The following is a 15,597-nucleotide window of genomic DNA, read 5'->3' as shown; positions in this document are numbered from 1 at the left end:
TGTCTTATCTCATCTGAGACTTACTGTAGCAGGTTCTCAAGACTGACGATAGAAGCTTTAGGGTACGTTTCATCCCAAGCCAGAATAGCAGGGGACCATACCAGTAAGATGGATGTTTTGATCTGAAAGTGTAAGGTACCTTTTATATTCATTAAGCTTTGAAAACCTAAATTAGACAGTCCCACTTCACTTGCTACAGCCACACTGTGCACATGGCTTTTTGTAAGCAGTAAAAATATGGAATGTGGAAACGGATCTGTTTGATCAAAGAAAACTTGTTGGTCTGAGTAGTGCTCCTGAACTGTACCACATCCAGTCTCTGTTGATAGCAGGAAATTCCAGACTGTCCAAACAAACACCAAACGTTTCTGTTCATTGTTGCAGTAATTTAATCAGCTCCTTGAAACAAACGTGCCAAGATACAGGAGAGCTTCTAAAATCCAGTGCACAAAGTTGGATTAGTCACTGCAGCGCACTTATCATCTGCTGCTGTGGTGTCACTCGATATGCTGCAATTAGCAAAAGAAAATGAGTTTTACTAAGACAGTGAGTTGTTTTGTTTCTAACAGCAGCTAGAACATACTAGTAGATATTCAAAGTGTTTAAAATCAAAACATGCTTCAAAACCAGACACCCCTACAGCCCAGTTTCAGAGCTTTCTTTATCAAGGCTGACTTCACAATTGCATTTTCTTCCTCCTCTCCCAGCACACACGTCATCCCACTGTAGTACTCACAGGGGCTGACAAGAATGGAATCCAACTACAGATACAATGATAGCTAGTTTCTTTACTGAAATTATCTACACAATCTACTTGGTATTACGTAGTGTAGTGATTATTGTCCTTATTACTCTTCTGCAGATCAGACAGATCTGGACACATGAAATCCATAGGGAAGCCAGTGGTGATGCAAAACCTAACCTTCGTTCCTTTTAACTAAAGAGTAAGGCCCAAGATGTGCACAAAAAGGAGGCAGATCCCCTGTTAGCACTGCATGAGATGTGTTTCCTGCCTGTCTTTGTGCAAGGGTAAAGGAATGAAGGAAAACTTTCTGCAGTGATATGTGTGCAGTCCAGTTCAAAACTATGCAGTAACGTACCGTTCTCCAAATATACAACATGATACACTTCAAGCCACTCATAAAGACTGCAGGCTGCACCCAAGGATCACATTATTCCATCAGCAGAGTAAAGGCTAAAAACCGAGAGCGGAGAATTGTTAGTGGAGCCACAATTCAAGTTCTGTTTGAAGACCCAGGTTAAAACCGCTCCAGGCACTGGATCCTCAAGAGCTGTTTGGGTGAAGCAGAAACAGCAATATGTAAAGATAACAGATAATCAGGAAACCTGTACTGCCTCTGCCACTGCAATGTGCCTTGGGCCAGAACCCAGCGACTTCCAAAATGGGGCTGGTTCTTGGCTTTACCATGCTTTTGAATGAGGAATTAAGATCTACATGTTGCCAAGATATGTGTGCTATACACGTAAAAACTCTCCAATACATTTCAAGAATAGTGTCCCTTATAGCTGGGGTAATCAAAAGGAAAAAAAAAAAGCCCTAATAAGAGAGCTAAGGAGCACATGAACCTTAGCACAGGACCATGTGGAAACCCAGACTGCACCAGTCGGGCAGTCGTGCCCAATTACACGCATTCACAGCACAGATATCTCCAGACCAGCCCTCCAGGTGCATCCTCTGCAGACAGACACAACACTAATAATGACTCTTCAGACAGGAGCCAGCAGATACAGGAAGCCGAGAGGAAGCAGCGCAATTAAATTATTCCAGAATAATTAAACTACGTAAGCAGGGGATGCATGGAGCATATGTGGATACGCAGCACTTCTAATAATAAGGGTGTATTAAAAAAAGCGTGTCCAGCAGGTTGAAGGAGGTGATCCTCCCCCTCTACTCTGCCCTGGTGAGGCCTCATCTGGAATACTGTGTCCAGTTCTGGGCTCCCCAGTACAAAAAAGACAGGGATCTCTTGGAAAGAGTCTAGCGGAGGGCCACTAAGATGGTGAAGGGCCTGGAGCATCTCCCCTATGAGGAGAGACTTAGGGAACTGGGTCTGTTTAGCCTTGAGAAAAGAAGGCTGAGAGGGGACTTGATCCAGGTTTATAAATACCTGAGGTGTGGGAGCCATAGTGGTGAGGCTGGTCTCTTTTCAGTAGTGCGTGGGGACAGGACTAGGGGTAATGGGATGAAAGTACAGCATAGGAAGTTCCACACGAATGTGCGGAAGAACTTCTTTACAGTGAGGGTGACGGAGCACTGAAACAGGCTGCCCAGGGAGGTGGTGGAGTCTCCTTCTCTGGAGATATTCAGGACCTGCCTGGACGCCTACCTGTGTGATGTGGTGTAGGGAGCCTGCTTTGGCAGGGGGGCTGGACTCGATGATCTCTAGAGGTCCCTTCCAACCCCTACAATCCTGTGATTCTGTAATTAACCATCACCATCTGAAAGCTCACAGGAATAAACGATCCTGCTCCGTTGTTCAGGGAGCGCTCAGCCCACACTATGTGGAAGCCACGAGCAGAGCGGCAATGCCGATTCCCCCCGCATGGCGGTGCAGGCAGCACAGGTCGGGCCGTGCCGCGCTCCTCCCTTCGCGCCGCCACGCAGCGACATCCGCCGCCGGGGAGGGGCCGAGAGCGACGCGGGCCCGGCGGAGCCGCCGCGTTTCCCCGTGTCCCTGCCGGGGGCCGCTGGCCCCGCCGCCGTTCTCAGGATGCCGCTGGGGCTGAAGCCCACGTGCAGCGTGTGCCGCAGCACGTCCTCGTCCATGTGGAAGAAGGGCGGGCAGGGCGAGATCCTGTGCAACAACTGCACGGCCCGCTCCGCACCAACCGGGCCCGCCGCCTTCGCCACCACCTCGGCCGCAGCGCAGCACAGCAACGGCGGGGGAGGCGGCGGGAAGCAGGTGAGGCGGGGCGGCTCCATTGCGGCGGTTCCATTCCATTCCCGCTGTGTTTAACCCTCCGTCCCCTCCCCCAGAGCAAGCAGGAGATCCACCGGCGGTCCGCCCGGCTGAGGAACACCAAGTACAAGTCCGCGCCCGCCGCCGAGAAGAAGGTGTCCACAAAGGGCAAAGGCCGGAGGCACATCTTCAAGCTGAAGAACGTAAGGCGCTGCCGGGGCGGTGCGGGATGCGGCCCGGAGCTGGCGGCACGGCCCCAGTGCTCCTGTGTAAAGCACGGACGGCTGCGGCTCGTTTCCCGTGTATCCAAACACTGCGATTGTCCGTCACTGTGTCATCGGCTTTAAAGGGCGAGAAAACCCACCCTGCAGTTAGTTCTCTTGCTTTGCTTTAATGCTCTTCCATCTGTGTTGTTTTCCCCAGCCCATCAAGGCCCCTGAATCCGTATCCACCATCATTACCGCAGAGTCGATCTTCTATAAGGTACAGCCCCCGTACACCAGAAGGATCTTACTCACCCTTGTCTTGTTGTGTTCATCAGAGAGGTATCAGCTGGCCAGGCTCCCACCGGGGCTGTGTGTGAGTGTTCCCAATGCCCTGGCAGTGAGGTGCACCAGCTGCTCCAGTTTAAGCTGTGTTTGGATGGTGCACACGGAAACAGGGCTTGAGTTTTGGATGGCCCTGCCTGGAGCCAGGAGCTGAACTGCTTGATCCCCTTGGGTCCCCTTCTAGTAGTCCAGTCTTGACAGTGCAGACACTGCAATGTGTTGACACGATGTTACGACACCAAGTGATGCTGGCCTTGCTGTGCAGCATTGCGCACTGACTGAGCACTGTGACATCTGACCTGATCAGGAGGTGGCTGTGTTTTGAGGCTGCTTTGCACACAGATAGGTGAACTTCATGTGCTTTCCCTGCATGCACAGGGCGATTGCTGCTATTGCTTATTATGGAAGGTGGCATCACACTACTGACATAAAACCATCGCTGCTGTGCAGGTGGTGTACAGTGGTGGTGGGAAGGGGGGATGCAGAGCAATTGAGAGCTGGTTCTTTGAAGGTGGGTGATGCCAGGCTGCTTCTGTGACCTTTGGCAGGCAGAGATGGTGAGGAATTACCTGTCGAGCCTCAAAAACAGTTCAGGGACTGAACTCAAAGTTCCAGACATTGGGTGGTTGTGGGCAGGTCATGCTGGTGACTGCTCAGGTGTGACAGTGCTCTGGTTCGTGCCACCTTTCATTGCATGTGGGAAAACTATGGCTGTATTGAGATTGGGGTAATTTGAGATAGTGTAAGGTCATGATATTCAACATGTGAAACATAGCGAAGCTTTTGAAATCAGATTGATTTGACTTTCATTTGTGTGCCTTCTAGGGTGTGTACTACCAAATAGGAGACGTTGTTTCAGTAGTTGATGAGCAGGATGGCAAAACGTACTACGCCCAGATCCGGGGGTTTATCCAGGACCAATACTGTGAGAAGAGTGCTGCGCTAACATGGCTCATTCCTACACAAGCCAGCCCCAAGGACTGCTTTGACCCCGCATCCTATATCATAGGTATTCTCTAAGCCTTCATTGCATACGACTGCTTACATGTTCCCAGACTAATGCAGAGTTGTAACTTTAAGTGTACTTCATTAGTTTGTCATGGTCCTTTATGTCATTCCTACATTTTAGACCCTAATCCATTTACTTTACTTGAATACTTTTTCAGGTTCATGTATGTGAGCAGCACTGCTGCAGTGAGTGCCCTTGTTTACTTGTGCTCAAGCGCACAATTACAGTGTCAAAACTCTAAGGATCCAACTACTATTCCTCAGGTAGAATTCAGGTTATTATGACATAAACTAGATGTGCCAGTCCAAGCTGTTTCTTCTGGAGTGACCAGAATTAGTTGATTTTAATCTTGGATATATAAAGTACATTGTGTACAAGCACCGGCATAGAGAGTGTTCTGCAGCTGGTTATGTATTAATAAGTTGAGTAAATCTTTCTGACAGGCAAGCACAAACAGTATAGTATAGTATAGTACAGTATAGTACAGTATACTATAGTAAGAATGTGTTCTTCAAATAGGAAAAAAATCAACCCAGTAGAAATAAAGAGGTTTCTCACTGGTGCTGTAGCCTCAAATACTGTGCAAAGTAGTTTTGTATCATCTTGGACTCTTCAATTTTATGCCTTCAGAATTTGTATTTGAAAATCCTTATGTTTTTTCCCATAGGACCAGAAGAAGATCTCCCACGGAAAATGGAGTATTTGGAATTTGTTTGTCACGCACCTTCGGAGTATTTCAAGTCTCGATCGTCTCCCTTCCCTACCGTCCCCACAAGACCAGAGAAGGGGTATATATGGACTCATGTAGGACCTACCCCTGCAATCTCCATTAAAGAAACTGTTACCAATAATTTATGATTTTTTAAAGGAACACTTCGGACCAGTTGTTTTCAATATATTCTCAGGTTTGCAAATCCCATAGGAGAAGTTTGAAAACAACAACAAAAAGGATAAAATGTTCTGTTTACTTTATGGATGATGGTATTTATTTTAAAATACATCTCATCTTTAAAATGGAAGTTGTTTTTTTTCCCCCATGTTGCCCACAAGGGTCAGTGAATTCGACTCCTGGCACCACCCAAAAGTCAGATCACAGATCTGAGAGCGCTGTCCAAACTCTGCTTGAACAGCAGCCCGTCCCATGCCCACCGCTCTCTGCTGCAGACCCTGTCCCTCATCCCCAGCTGCCCCTGACACAGCTCCATGCGGTCCCCTCGGTCCCTGTTGCTGTCACAGCAGAGCTCAGTGCTGCCCTCTGCTCCCTGTGAGGAGCTGCAGCCACCATCAGGCCTCTCAGCTCCTCTGCTCTGTGCTGTCCGAAATCTAAACACTGGAAATCAGCAGAGGGTAACAAGGGAAAGCTCGACAAATTATCACTGTAGAAATGCGTGGTGTTGCTGTGCAAGTTCTGTTGGATGTCTGCTTATATAAAAAAGATGCAGTAGAACTGGAAAAGTCAGTTCAATGATGAGGAATCCTCAGCACTCACCTTTGCACTGTTTGGGTGTTTCGGGAAGTCCTACAGTGACTGCACAGCTTTAATTATACCTCTCACTTGCAAGTTCTGGCTTTTGGCCATTGTTGGAGGTGGGCAGCTCTGAAGAGCCAAGCGGTAACACAGTGCTGTTGTTCTTGTGTGGATCTAAAACGGTGCTTCTGAGTGCTGGGAAAAGAGGAAATAGAGATTAGAAAGAAAGAGAGATTAGAGAGAGAGGGCCATGTGCTCAGAGAGGAGGGTTACAGCAAGGCAGCAGATCTCAGCAGTTGGCTTGGAGCAGGTGAGCTTCAGATGTCACTTCCAAGCTCAACCTTCCTTGTTTTTACATCAGATTTTTGCAAAGCCCTTGGACAGGCAGGTATTGTTGGCCACCAAAAGCCAAGGTTAGCCTGCAGTTCCTCTTCTCAAGGTCTCTGCTTGCTCAAGGTGAGCATAGGGCATTACGTGTGGGCTGAGCCTGACAAGAGCCTATAGAGGAAGGACTTTGCAATACATACTCCCATAATTATCCCACAGAACCTGTCACCAGCTGTAGCCTTTTATGGTTACGTTTTGAGTGTGCCACCTCTGCTTATCTCAGTAAGGGAGTGATCGAGTCACAACTGAGATCCGCAGACTTTACAGGTAGGCACAAAGCTGTTGCTTTTGGTTTTGTTTTGGCCAACTCTACCTGCAGGATCTACTCCCATTTCCCCACAGTCTGTGGTTGCTTTCTTGTAGGGAAGGAAAGACTGCCCAGCCGACACCCAACGCTTGCCGCACACCCTGTGCTACTGCCCCTTCCTTGGTTATAAGCAAGAGACCAACACAGGTGAGTTTCTCAAGGATTTTACCCCCTCTGTTGATCTTGTACTGAATGTGATTTAATTTTTAAAGGTCCGTGCCAGGAGTGCTGTGTGCAGTCAGATTTTGCAACCATCTGATAGGCCCCGTGCTGCACTGACAGGTGCACAGAGAGCACCCAGATCTCACTGGTAAAGGACATGTCTTTGGGCAGGCTTTCCTTTGGTTGTTCACCGTGCTGTCTGCAGGTGGTTCTCCCTTTGGAGCTGGTAACCACTCACTGTTCTGTGACATTTTGGAAGGAGGAAAGAACCCAGTGCTGACAATGGCCAGTGGGAATAAAAGGTGTGAGTCCAAGAGATGCAGTCAGACGGAACAGATCATCCACAAAAGAAGGAGTGAAGACCTCCTGACATTCTACCTGCGCCATCAGGATGCACTGAGCAGTCCCTGTGCGTGTCACCAAAGCAACATGTTCACTCTGCCTTGTTCTGACGCCATGAGGAGAGGTAACTGGAAATTGCTGTATGCGGATTCCCATAATGTGAGAAATAAATGTTCTCAATTGCTGACCAACAGGACGGGGTATCTTGGCTCTCTTTCACAGTGACCTGCTGAAATCCAGGTTTGGGAAGAAGAGGTTCCCAAATTCTGCTTATATATTTCAGATTCGTTGCCACAAGCTGCCTTAAGGCATGAGTTTATCAGAGTGTGATCTTTATCAGAAAGAGGGATGGTTGACTGTATCATATAGTGGTCACATGGAAAATGATTTCTGTTGGTGTCACCTAGGGAACAATTCGTGTTAAGAAATATTGAACAAGAGGGGGTGATGCTCTTCAGTAAAGAGGTGGGCACAAGGACCACGAACACCCGTGGTGCAGGGAGGCAGCTGGAACCTCTGACATGGCTTTGCCCCAGAGAAAACCTGAGTGCAATTCTGCCTCTGTCTTCTCTCTCAAAAAAGCTTCAGAAGCTCTTGAAGCAGCACATATTGTTCTATGGGAAGGAACAGATGCTTGGGTTTACTGCTCTGAGTCTGATAGAGAGCCAGTGCCCAGGGCTGTGGGATTTTTTACATTTCAGATGAAAGCCACATCTTTGTCCACAGCTGGGTTCCAATTCTATTTACTCTTCTTTAAACAGACATCCAGGTGCTTCAGAAGTTCATCAGGAAGTACGAGCCCCGTGGAGCTGTTGTTACCAAAGAAGAAGTTGTTATTATCAGTACAGACAATGAGGTCTGCAAACAAACATCTCCAAAGGACCTCACCAAAGCTGCAACCCTACTGGAAGGACACAGGGTAGAAGCAGGAAGCAAAGGCTGCCTAGAAGCCCAGAGCACAGACCTTGGGAAGCCTCCAGGAGGCAGGACACGGTCACAGCCTCCAGCTCCAAGGGACCAAAGGGAACCAAAAGATTTGGGTCTTCCCCCTGATGGTAAGTAGAAATGCATGGGCAAGAGAGAGAGAACTGCCAAAGACAATGTTCTGTTGTCAATGGTCTGGGTTACTTCCATTATCTTGTGGAGATGTGTATGGGTCACTAAGACACGTACCAATTCCATCTGTGTAAGTAACAGATTTAACATGAACTTGGTTGTATCATCTTTCTAATCCAGAACAGTTAACAGTAGGTAAAGCAAGCAGATTATGTTTATGCAGATTTTTGTTCTCACTACAGTAGTGCCATTAAGGCCCATTGTTAATCATTATATACAGAATATCAGCAACCACAATAAATGTGATCTTTGTTCCATGTAGAACATGACCAGAAAAGTTGTAGAGTAAAGTCTGCATTACCTCAAAGCACAGTGAGGAGCGGATCCCTGCTCTGTGGGGCTGATGTCTGCACCCAGCCTGTGTCCAGATGGGGGCTGCCACAGGCTGTGCAGGGAGATGCAGCTGTAGCATAGAAGTGGCCCATTTCTGTGTGAGCAGTCAGTCAGTTACTTTCACCCAGCACAAGGGGCCTGTAGGGCTGTTACAGAGCTGCTGGTTAACTATCAGCCCTGCTAAGGAAATAGAAGGTGGCAGTGCACCCCGCAGCTGCAGAGTGAAACACCCCCCCACTGGCAGTGCCCCTTGGCATCCCACAGCTCTCACAGGGCGTTTGATGGCTCCTCCTGGGGAATTCTTGACAAACAAGTGAAGCAGGAACGTTTCACTCTTTCACCACATGTTCTTGGGGTAGCATAGTTTTACTTTCGAGTTCCGTTGCATTGGTGAAATGATTGAAATAACATTGTCTGTGTGGTCCCTCCAGATTTCAGCAAGAAGGTCTATGGGCTGGCAGCCACTTACGTTGCTGTAGCAGTGGGATTTCTGTGCTGGTAAGTCCAGTCACACTATGTACCGTCACTCATAAAACTGATGCTGCTCGCCCCTGTTGCTGCTCACCAGTCACCTCTGCCATTGCAGTTCCTCACTCTGAGGGAAGCAGCACTGAGCACTGCTGGGATGAGCTTATCCCTGGCACTCCAGCAACCCCTTGGATATGCTGCAATGTGCTTTGCAGTCTCGTAGGGTGCTCTAATTCCTGCTGTGTCTTCTACAGGTCCAGAATGCGGCTCCAGCTGGGGAATTATTACTGGCTGTCCCTCACTTTTGTGTAAGTACCCAGAATGACAGGCTAGGCTTCAAGTTCAGGTAAATGCTATGGTCATAGAATCACAGAAGTGTTTGAATTGGAAGGGACCTTTAAGGTAAATCTAGTCCAGTTCCCCTGCAATGACCAGGGACGCCTACAGCTTGATCCAAATGCTCAGATCCTGGTCCATCCCTGACCTCCAGGGACGGGGCATCTACCACCTCTCTGGGCAGCCTATGCCAGTGCCTCACCACCCTCACTGTAAGGGACCTTTTCCTTATGTCCAAGCTAAATCTCAGCATCCATTCTAAATCTCAAATGATCTGTATGCACAATCTCTGCTCACCACGCTCAGGGGCTGAAAGGGCCTAGAAAAAGCAGAATGTGAAGCCTGCTGGTGTACTGCTTAGCAAAAAGCTGCTAGGCATGAGTTACATGATGAACAGTGTGGCCTTTGTGTTCTCCCCTGGGTGCTGCCTTCTGGTACAAGCTTGCAGATCTTAAGAGATGCTCACTTAGGTGAGTTGGAGGTACAAAATCCTTCCTGACATCCATACAAATATACAACAAATATCCAAGGGGGAAAAAAAAAAGGTTTTTTTACATGACTTGCACATGTGTAATGATGCTCTGCTTCAACCTGTACGTCTTGTGTAACTGAGACTCCATTTCAACAATACAAAAATACTTGGGAAAAAATCATTGAATATTTACTGGATGGATGAGCACGTGGAAATTTGAACACTTTGCTTTCAGTATTAAAACTGTTATCAGTTATTTGCTGTCTTTGTAGGAACTATCACTCATTGAAAATGCTTTCTTTGTTCTTTGTCCTCCATACCCAGGATGTACATTGCTCTTATCCTGCTGAGCTCTGCAACCAGCCACTTGGGTTCTGTGAGCGCCTTGACAGTGGTAAGTCTGCTGCTGAACTCCGCAATTCTTCAAGTTCTTTCACATCTCATCAATCAATACGGCATTTCAAATTCTCCTCAGCAAGAAACATCATCTAAAAAAACCTGTCTGTATTATATCTATCGTGGATTTTTTTCCCCATTCTGTGAGGCAAATGTTCTGGATCAAACTGATTGCCAACAACCCAAAGGATGATTTTCTCTGTGCAGGCAGACAGACAGTCATGTGATGAGTGTGATTTCTTTTTGTCTTTGTAGACAGCAATTGGAAGCACAATACTTGGAATTATTTCAGAGTAAGTCCTTCAAGCGTTTTTCTTTCGCTGTCCTGCCTTCTGCTGGAGCGCTGTGAGATGACGGGTTGTCTCTTGTGTCCTAGCTCCTATGAGTCACTGACAGTAATGCTAGTTGGAGGAATAACTGCAGCTGCAACCCTGCTACTGTGTTTATTTGCTCTGAAGACGAATGTAAGTGTTAACAATGCTATAGGTAACTACAAGTAATCTTAGTTGCTGTGATTTTAATGACAATTAATAATTAATGACAATTTTATGTCTGTTTTGACTTTTGGAGTCGCTCAGTTCCTGTATGCAACTCAAAAACTAACAAAGTGGAAAGAAACTGAACTGAGCAGTCTGTGCTGGAGGCTGCAGTGCTCATAGGACCAATCTCACTCTCTCAGTCTCTGTTTTTCCCTTCTGTCCATGGGATCCCTATTGTTAGAGTGAGAGAACTCAGAATTTGTACACGGAATGTGCTGTATTTAAGGGCTTGAACATGTCACCACTTATCTGTTATTTGGAAATGAAGTCAGAAATGCTGACGAGTATCAATGGGAAGGCAGCAGCAGCTGGAAGTCAGGTTAAGAGATTAATAAAAGCAGAACAAGAATCTGTTTTATGGAAATATTCAGTTTATTAATAGACCAGCAAGAGGAGCAAAAGCTGAAGTCAAGTCAGCAGCAGTAGCCTTAGGTTTGTCTTCATGCATGTCACTGATGTTAGTTTATTAATCAACATCCCTGCACAGTGTGTATTGTTTTGGTTCAAGGATGTGCTGGATAATTGCAGCCAAAACAGCCTCACTGTGCTTGGTGTCCTCAGAAACCCCTGACGAACTTGACCATATCGAGCAGTATGAGCGTCCTGTGGGCTGCTGGGGCAATTGCCTGTGTCGTTATAAACTCATATGTAAGTATCTTGCTGGATGTTTGCTTGTTGGACTGACAAGAGTCAGTCTGTGTCCTGCAGTACCTTCAACCATTTCATAGAACTGCAGAATCACCAGGGCTGGAAAAGACCTCCAAGGCCATCCTTCTATCCTGTCCTTCTTTCGCTAGCATCTCCCCGCTAAACCACATCCTTCAGTACAACATCCGAATGTTTCTTGAACACCTCCAGGGACAGTGACTCCAGTGCCTCCCATACCAGCAACGGGCCACTCTTTCAGAGAAGTAATTCTTCCTAATGTCCAACCTGAATCTTCCGTGGCACAACTTGGGGCCATTTGGTGTGGCTGGGGTATATCAGCCACTTTTCAGAAAAGGTTGACCTTTAATCATCTGATGTGTGGACATGTGGATTATCCCATATCATAAACTGATGAATTTTGCTTCTTCCCAATCCGATCACCAATCATAGTTAGGCATGTGACAGAAGTAGAATCACAGAGTCACAAAGAATCACCCTAGAGGTGCAAATGCACCAATGAGATCGTTTTTACACAATTCTGACTCAGTTTTTTGCTTTTCCTCACAGAAGTTCCAGGCTTTGTACGCTCTGTTTGGAATTCTGCTCTTTGCTACCGTGAGTATGACATTAATACTGCTTTCTCCATCACTAAGTCACTGCTTTGCTACAAGCTCTTGGTGAGGCTCTCAAATCCCACTGCCTGGTGCCGCAGTTCCACCCAGTGATCTCTGGGCTACTTGTCCACTAGTCACTACCCTGCTGGCAGTGAGAAGGCCAAGAAACATTTCTGTATACAGGGGCTGCAGACGCAGTCTGCTTCTTGGCTGTGGTGACAGGAATACATCTCATCTTTCACGTGTTTGTTTCTCTACTTTGGGTCCCCAGTGTCAACTGTCTGCAAATAATTTTGCAGTCCTGAGGGTTGAACAGCCCTTTGTCTCTGCTGGAGGAGGGTTAAGACTTCTTATCATTAATAAAGGATTGCAATCATTTTCTGAGGGAATCCTCTTACTGTAAATCAGACTTTGACAGTTCTCTATACTGTCCCTTTTCCATAGCAGTTTCTTGCCAAATAAGACAGCTGGTGAGTGAATACTTTTCTTTTGATGTAATTTGCAGAAATTCCAAAATGCAAAGCTGAACATTTTTCTTCCCTCTTCTTTCAAGGATCTGACAAGGACAGTGACTGAGCTCCAAAGTCAGCCCATGGCAATGCAGCGCTCCATGGACCACGCTGAGGCAGCACAAGGACTTTTCATACCCATTGCTATGATCTTCTTCTTTACTTTGCTATTAGTTGGTTGAACACACGGCAAAGCCAAATACTTTGGCTGCCTTCAACTATCAGCAACGTGCCACTTTTACCTAAAGGAAGCTCGACAGCTCATTGAGGCGTTCTGGCAAGGTGGCTGTGGAATGTATTTTCAAGTAATAGTATTTCTGTGGATGAAAAATGTCTTAAGATATTGTAGAACTGTATAAACAAGAGAGTGAGCACAATGTACTGAGCTCATCTCTGAAATATTTTCCTCGCTGATGAGATGGTCCCAGTGCAAAGCTTAGGGCCAGGCCCCTTGATCAGTGAATTACATTGTGTTTATTGTCAGAATTGCACCCCAGTGAAACGTTATGGACTGCAGAGAAGAGGGGAAATGTTTGAGGGGATGAAGGTGGTTACTCTGAATTTTTAAGGGCTTTTTAAGGACTGCCATTTGTACTTCTCGATGCTTGGTCATTTGATAGAGAAGCAAACAGGAATCTCAACAAAGTGCAAAAGCCAGGAGTGACGCCATCGTAGGATTAACTGCTGCACCATGCTGAGCATGGGCACACATCTCAATGCAATATCCAAGAGGTTCAGTTTCTTCAGATTCCATTCAATGGGTCCACTTGCATGATTGGAAATGCCAAGTCACAGCCAAGTGAGACTGTTACCCAGTGCTACAGCTGAAAATACTTAAGTCTTGTAATCCTTTAGTAAACATAAACATGCTAATTTCATCAGTCATTAAATGCACAGGTGAGTTTAAAAAACAAGTATATTTTTTAGCTGGGAGGCATCATCTTGGGGTGCATTTGAAGGTGTGCCAGAAGAATCCTTTTCTGGGCTGCATGAAGAGTCTGCAGTGGAAGATGTGTTGTTTACCTCTGGCTTGGCATCATCACTACACAGCGTTTGCTGGAGTCTCTCAATGCCTATCAAATGGAAACATAGCTCAGTTCAAGCTTTTCTTATCCAGCAGAAATGGTGAAAATAGAAGGGAAAGATTGACCTGACACAGATTGCTCAGAGATTCTGTATAATCTCTGTTTTTAGACAGTCCCAAAACTTGATCGAAGGCAGCTCTGAGCTCTGACTTAACACTCAGCCTCGCTCTCAGCAGGAAGTTGAAGTAGTTGACCCAAGAGTTTCCCCCCAACCTGTGGTTTTTTTTTTGTTACCCCACTTCCTTGACTTCACAGAAATCCCTTTTGCCAATAATATATAGCATTGGTTCAAGATTGTGTATTTCAGTGCATAAAGGATGGGTAAATTTTTCACATCTCACGTGTGAAGCACGTACAGATGAGGGGTGCTTTGGAATACCAGTATGATACAATGGGTGATTTTCAAGAAGAATAAGCAACTTCCAACAGAGAAAAAAAATATTTCTTAAAATGCAATTCCACAAACTTGAAAGGTTTGACATAACCCAGGAGCAGTGCTCAGTAACCAATACTCTGGGCTGTTCTGGTATTTCTCAGTTCATAGCAGTGCCAATAGTGCCCTCACAAGCTGAGAGGGGATAGGTAGATTTGAACACATTGTTTGTAATATTAATGTTTCCCAAAGCTTGCATGCTACTATGTGACACATTAAAAGTAAAACCAACTTACATCTACAAATCTTATCTACAGAATCAGAGAAAACCAGTCTAAACCATCCAGGTTCATAACAATAAAAAGCTTTTCCAGGGCTAATCAGGAGTTTGTTATCAAGGAGCTTCTGCCATAGTTCAAGTTCAGCTTCAAATGTCTGTGATTTTAAGAACTTAAAAAAAAAAAAAAAAAGAAATTATTATTAATGATTGAACAAATGCACAAATTAGAAGGGCTTTCTACAACCTGGTATTAAGCATTAACTTAAACGTCACAACATGCACAAGTGATTCTCACATTATTTTCAGCTTTTACATTCCCCCAGTTTGAAGCCCTTACATACTTTTCTGAAGTCTGCCCACACAAAGAGTCCTCCTGAGCTTCTCAGCACAGGGATCCCAATGTCTGCAAGTCCATCCACAAGAAGTTTCTGCGCTTCCTTAAGTCTCTTCTTGTTGGTGGGAAGAAACACATTATCCAACCAATCTATCAAATCAAGACAGATAGAATTCTATTTATTTCCACCTGTAATGGAGGAGAAAACAAACCAAAACAGCTCATGGAACATTTCTAGTGGGGCTAACCTCTGTCCTTAAGGATCTGGGTGAGAACGTGCTGAACAGGTCCAGGACAGCTGTGGAAGACGGCCAGTTGATTCACAGCTTTCTGAACTGTGTGGTTTCTGGTGTACAGTACCCCAACTCTGATTCCACTCATACCAAAATCCTTGGAGGACAAAAAGAATATGGAGAGGAGCAATTTATGCTTGTGCTTCATCAAGTCACCAAGTTTAGAATCATTCTGATGTAAAGGAAAATAAATCGCAAAAAAGGTATGTTACCACATCAGCTGTTTGAGCAAATAAATGTTCCTACTCTGCAAAAATGACCTTTGATAACACAGTAAAACATTTGATAACACAGACAGCCACTGGAATGGGCTGCTCAGGGAGGTGGTGGAGTCACTGCCCATGGAGGCATTCAGGAAACATATAGATGTTGTACTGAGGGATGTGGGTTAGTGGGAAATAGTGGTGACAGGTGGATGGTTGGACTGGATGATCCTGGAGGCCTTTTCCAAAGCGGGTGATTCTATGATTCTGTGATGAAGAATAAAAAAAACATTTAGAACAGATCAGTAGCTACAAAAATGAAGTTTGGGATTGTCATCACAAAAGCTTTGAAAACATTCTCCATGCCAAATTGGGGGTATCATTTACCCAAGCCTGAAAGGACTGCAGAACAACAAGTGGCTATGGCAATTTTTCTCATTACATTAACTGGAAA

The 15,597-nt window shown here is 45.8% G+C and overlaps 3 protein-coding genes and 1 long non-coding RNA gene across 15 annotated transcripts in view; 2 read left to right on the top strand and 2 right to left on the bottom strand.

The window, feature by feature from the left end:
* Positions 1-365: 365 nt before the first annotated feature.
* Positions 366-1,240, bottom strand: LOC107309006 (uncharacterized). Its single transcript, XR_001553046.3, has 2 exons — positions 1,101-1,240; positions 366-509 (listed from the first exon to the last, which is right to left on the bottom strand). It is a non-coding gene; the product is annotated as an uncharacterized LOC107309006 (long non-coding RNA).
* Positions 1,241-2,651: 1,411 nt separating this feature from the next.
* On the top strand, positions 2,652-5,492 carry GATAD1 (GATA zinc finger domain containing 1). Of its 3 annotated transcripts, none has more exons than XR_014943638.1 (5): positions 2,652-2,924; positions 2,999-3,124; positions 3,345-3,466; positions 4,295-4,478; positions 5,146-5,492. XR_014943638.1 is itself a non-coding variant. In XM_015853489.3 (5 exons), exons 1-5 carry the CDS (start codon positions 2,733-2,735, stop codon positions 5,334-5,336), a joined length of 753 nt encoding a protein of 250 aa, XP_015708975.1. In that variant the 5' UTR covers positions 2,652-2,732; the 3' UTR covers positions 5,337-5,492. The 3 variants fall into 3 exon arrangements, 2 of the variants coding, with proteins under 2 accessions (XP_015708975.1, XP_015708976.1); XM_015853489.3 differs by having other exon boundaries at positions 3,345-3,404; XM_015853490.3 differs by lacking the exon at positions 3,345-3,466.
* A 675-nt stretch (positions 5,493-6,167) lies between these two features.
* On the top strand, positions 6,168-13,952 carry LOC107309044 (uncharacterized). Of its 4 annotated transcripts, XM_032443116.2 has the most exons (13): positions 6,581-6,600; positions 6,676-6,787; positions 6,853-6,922; positions 7,008-7,268; positions 7,906-8,199; positions 9,025-9,091; positions 9,316-9,369; positions 10,194-10,263; positions 10,521-10,558; positions 10,642-10,729; positions 11,366-11,452; positions 12,020-12,067; positions 12,620-13,952. In XM_032443116.2, the coding sequence occupies exons 4-13, from the start codon at positions 7,085-7,087 to the stop codon at positions 12,755-12,757; spliced, it is 1,068 nt and encodes a 355-aa protein (XP_032299007.2). In that variant the 5' UTR covers positions 6,581-6,600; positions 6,676-6,787; positions 6,853-6,922; positions 7,008-7,084; the 3' UTR covers positions 12,758-13,952. The 4 variants fall into 4 exon arrangements, with proteins under 4 accessions (XP_085396717.1, XP_032299007.2, XP_085396719.1 ...); XM_085540591.1 differs by lacking the exon at positions 6,853-6,922 and having other exon boundaries at positions 6,168-6,600; XM_085540593.1 differs by lacking the exons at positions 6,581-6,600; positions 6,853-6,922 and having other exon boundaries at positions 6,687-6,787; positions 7,062-7,268.
* LOC107309081 (1-aminocyclopropane-1-carboxylate synthase-like protein 1) overlaps positions 11,158-15,597 on the bottom strand; it is a 14,032-nt gene continuing 9,592 nt past the window's right edge. For 5 of the 7 annotated variants that reach the window (XR_014943635.1, XM_085540586.1, XM_015853541.3 and 2 more), the window contains 4 exons: positions 14,896-15,037; positions 14,655-14,797; positions 14,330-14,483; positions 11,158-13,648 (listed from right to left, as the gene is read on the bottom strand). Coding sequence is in view for 5 of the 7 variants with exons in the window: in XM_085540586.1 (XP_085396712.1) it covers positions 13,479-13,648; positions 14,330-14,483; positions 14,655-14,797; positions 14,896-15,037 (609 nt within the window). In the remaining 2 variants the exon portion in view is untranslated. Of the gene's footprint in view, positions 13,649-14,329; positions 14,484-14,654; positions 14,823-14,895; positions 15,038-15,597 lie in introns of all 7 variants that reach the window. The other 2 variants (XR_014943634.1, XM_085540587.1) reach the window with 2 other exon arrangements.

Source organism: Coturnix japonica, chromosome 2 (assembly GCF_054131305.1).
Source record: "Coturnix japonica strain WE chromosome 2, WE-NBRP24, whole genome shotgun sequence".
Taxonomy (NCBI): domain Eukaryota; kingdom Metazoa; phylum Chordata; class Aves; order Galliformes; family Phasianidae; genus Coturnix; species Coturnix japonica.
The sequence above is the reverse complement of the archived record's forward strand: the minus strand, read 5'-3'. Positions and strand labels throughout refer to the sequence as shown.

Coding starts and splice junctions, on each gene's coding strand:
- LOC107309044 (XM_085540591.1), top strand. CDS start 7,085: ATGGCCAGTGGGAATAAAAGGTGTGAGTCCAAGAGATGCAGTCAGACG. Junction 7,269..7,905: donor TTCTGACGCCATGAGGAGAG/GTAACTGGAAAT, acceptor TTCTTTAAACAG/ACATCCAGGTGCTTCAGAAG. Junction 10,264..10,520: donor CTGTGAGCGCCTTGACAGTG/GTAAGTCTGCTG, acceptor TTGTCTTTGTAG/ACAGCAATTGGAAGCACAAT.
- GATAD1 (XM_015853489.3), top strand. CDS start 2,733: ATGCCGCTGGGGCTGAAGCCCACGTGCAGCGTGTGCCGCAGCACGTCC. Junction 2,925..2,998: donor GGGGAGGCGGCGGGAAGCAG/GTGAGGCGGGGC, acceptor CCCCTCCCCCAG/AGCAAGCAGGAGATCCACCG. Junction 3,125..3,344: donor ACATCTTCAAGCTGAAGAAC/GTAAGGCGCTGC, acceptor TGTTTTCCCCAG/CCCATCAAGGCCCCTGAATC.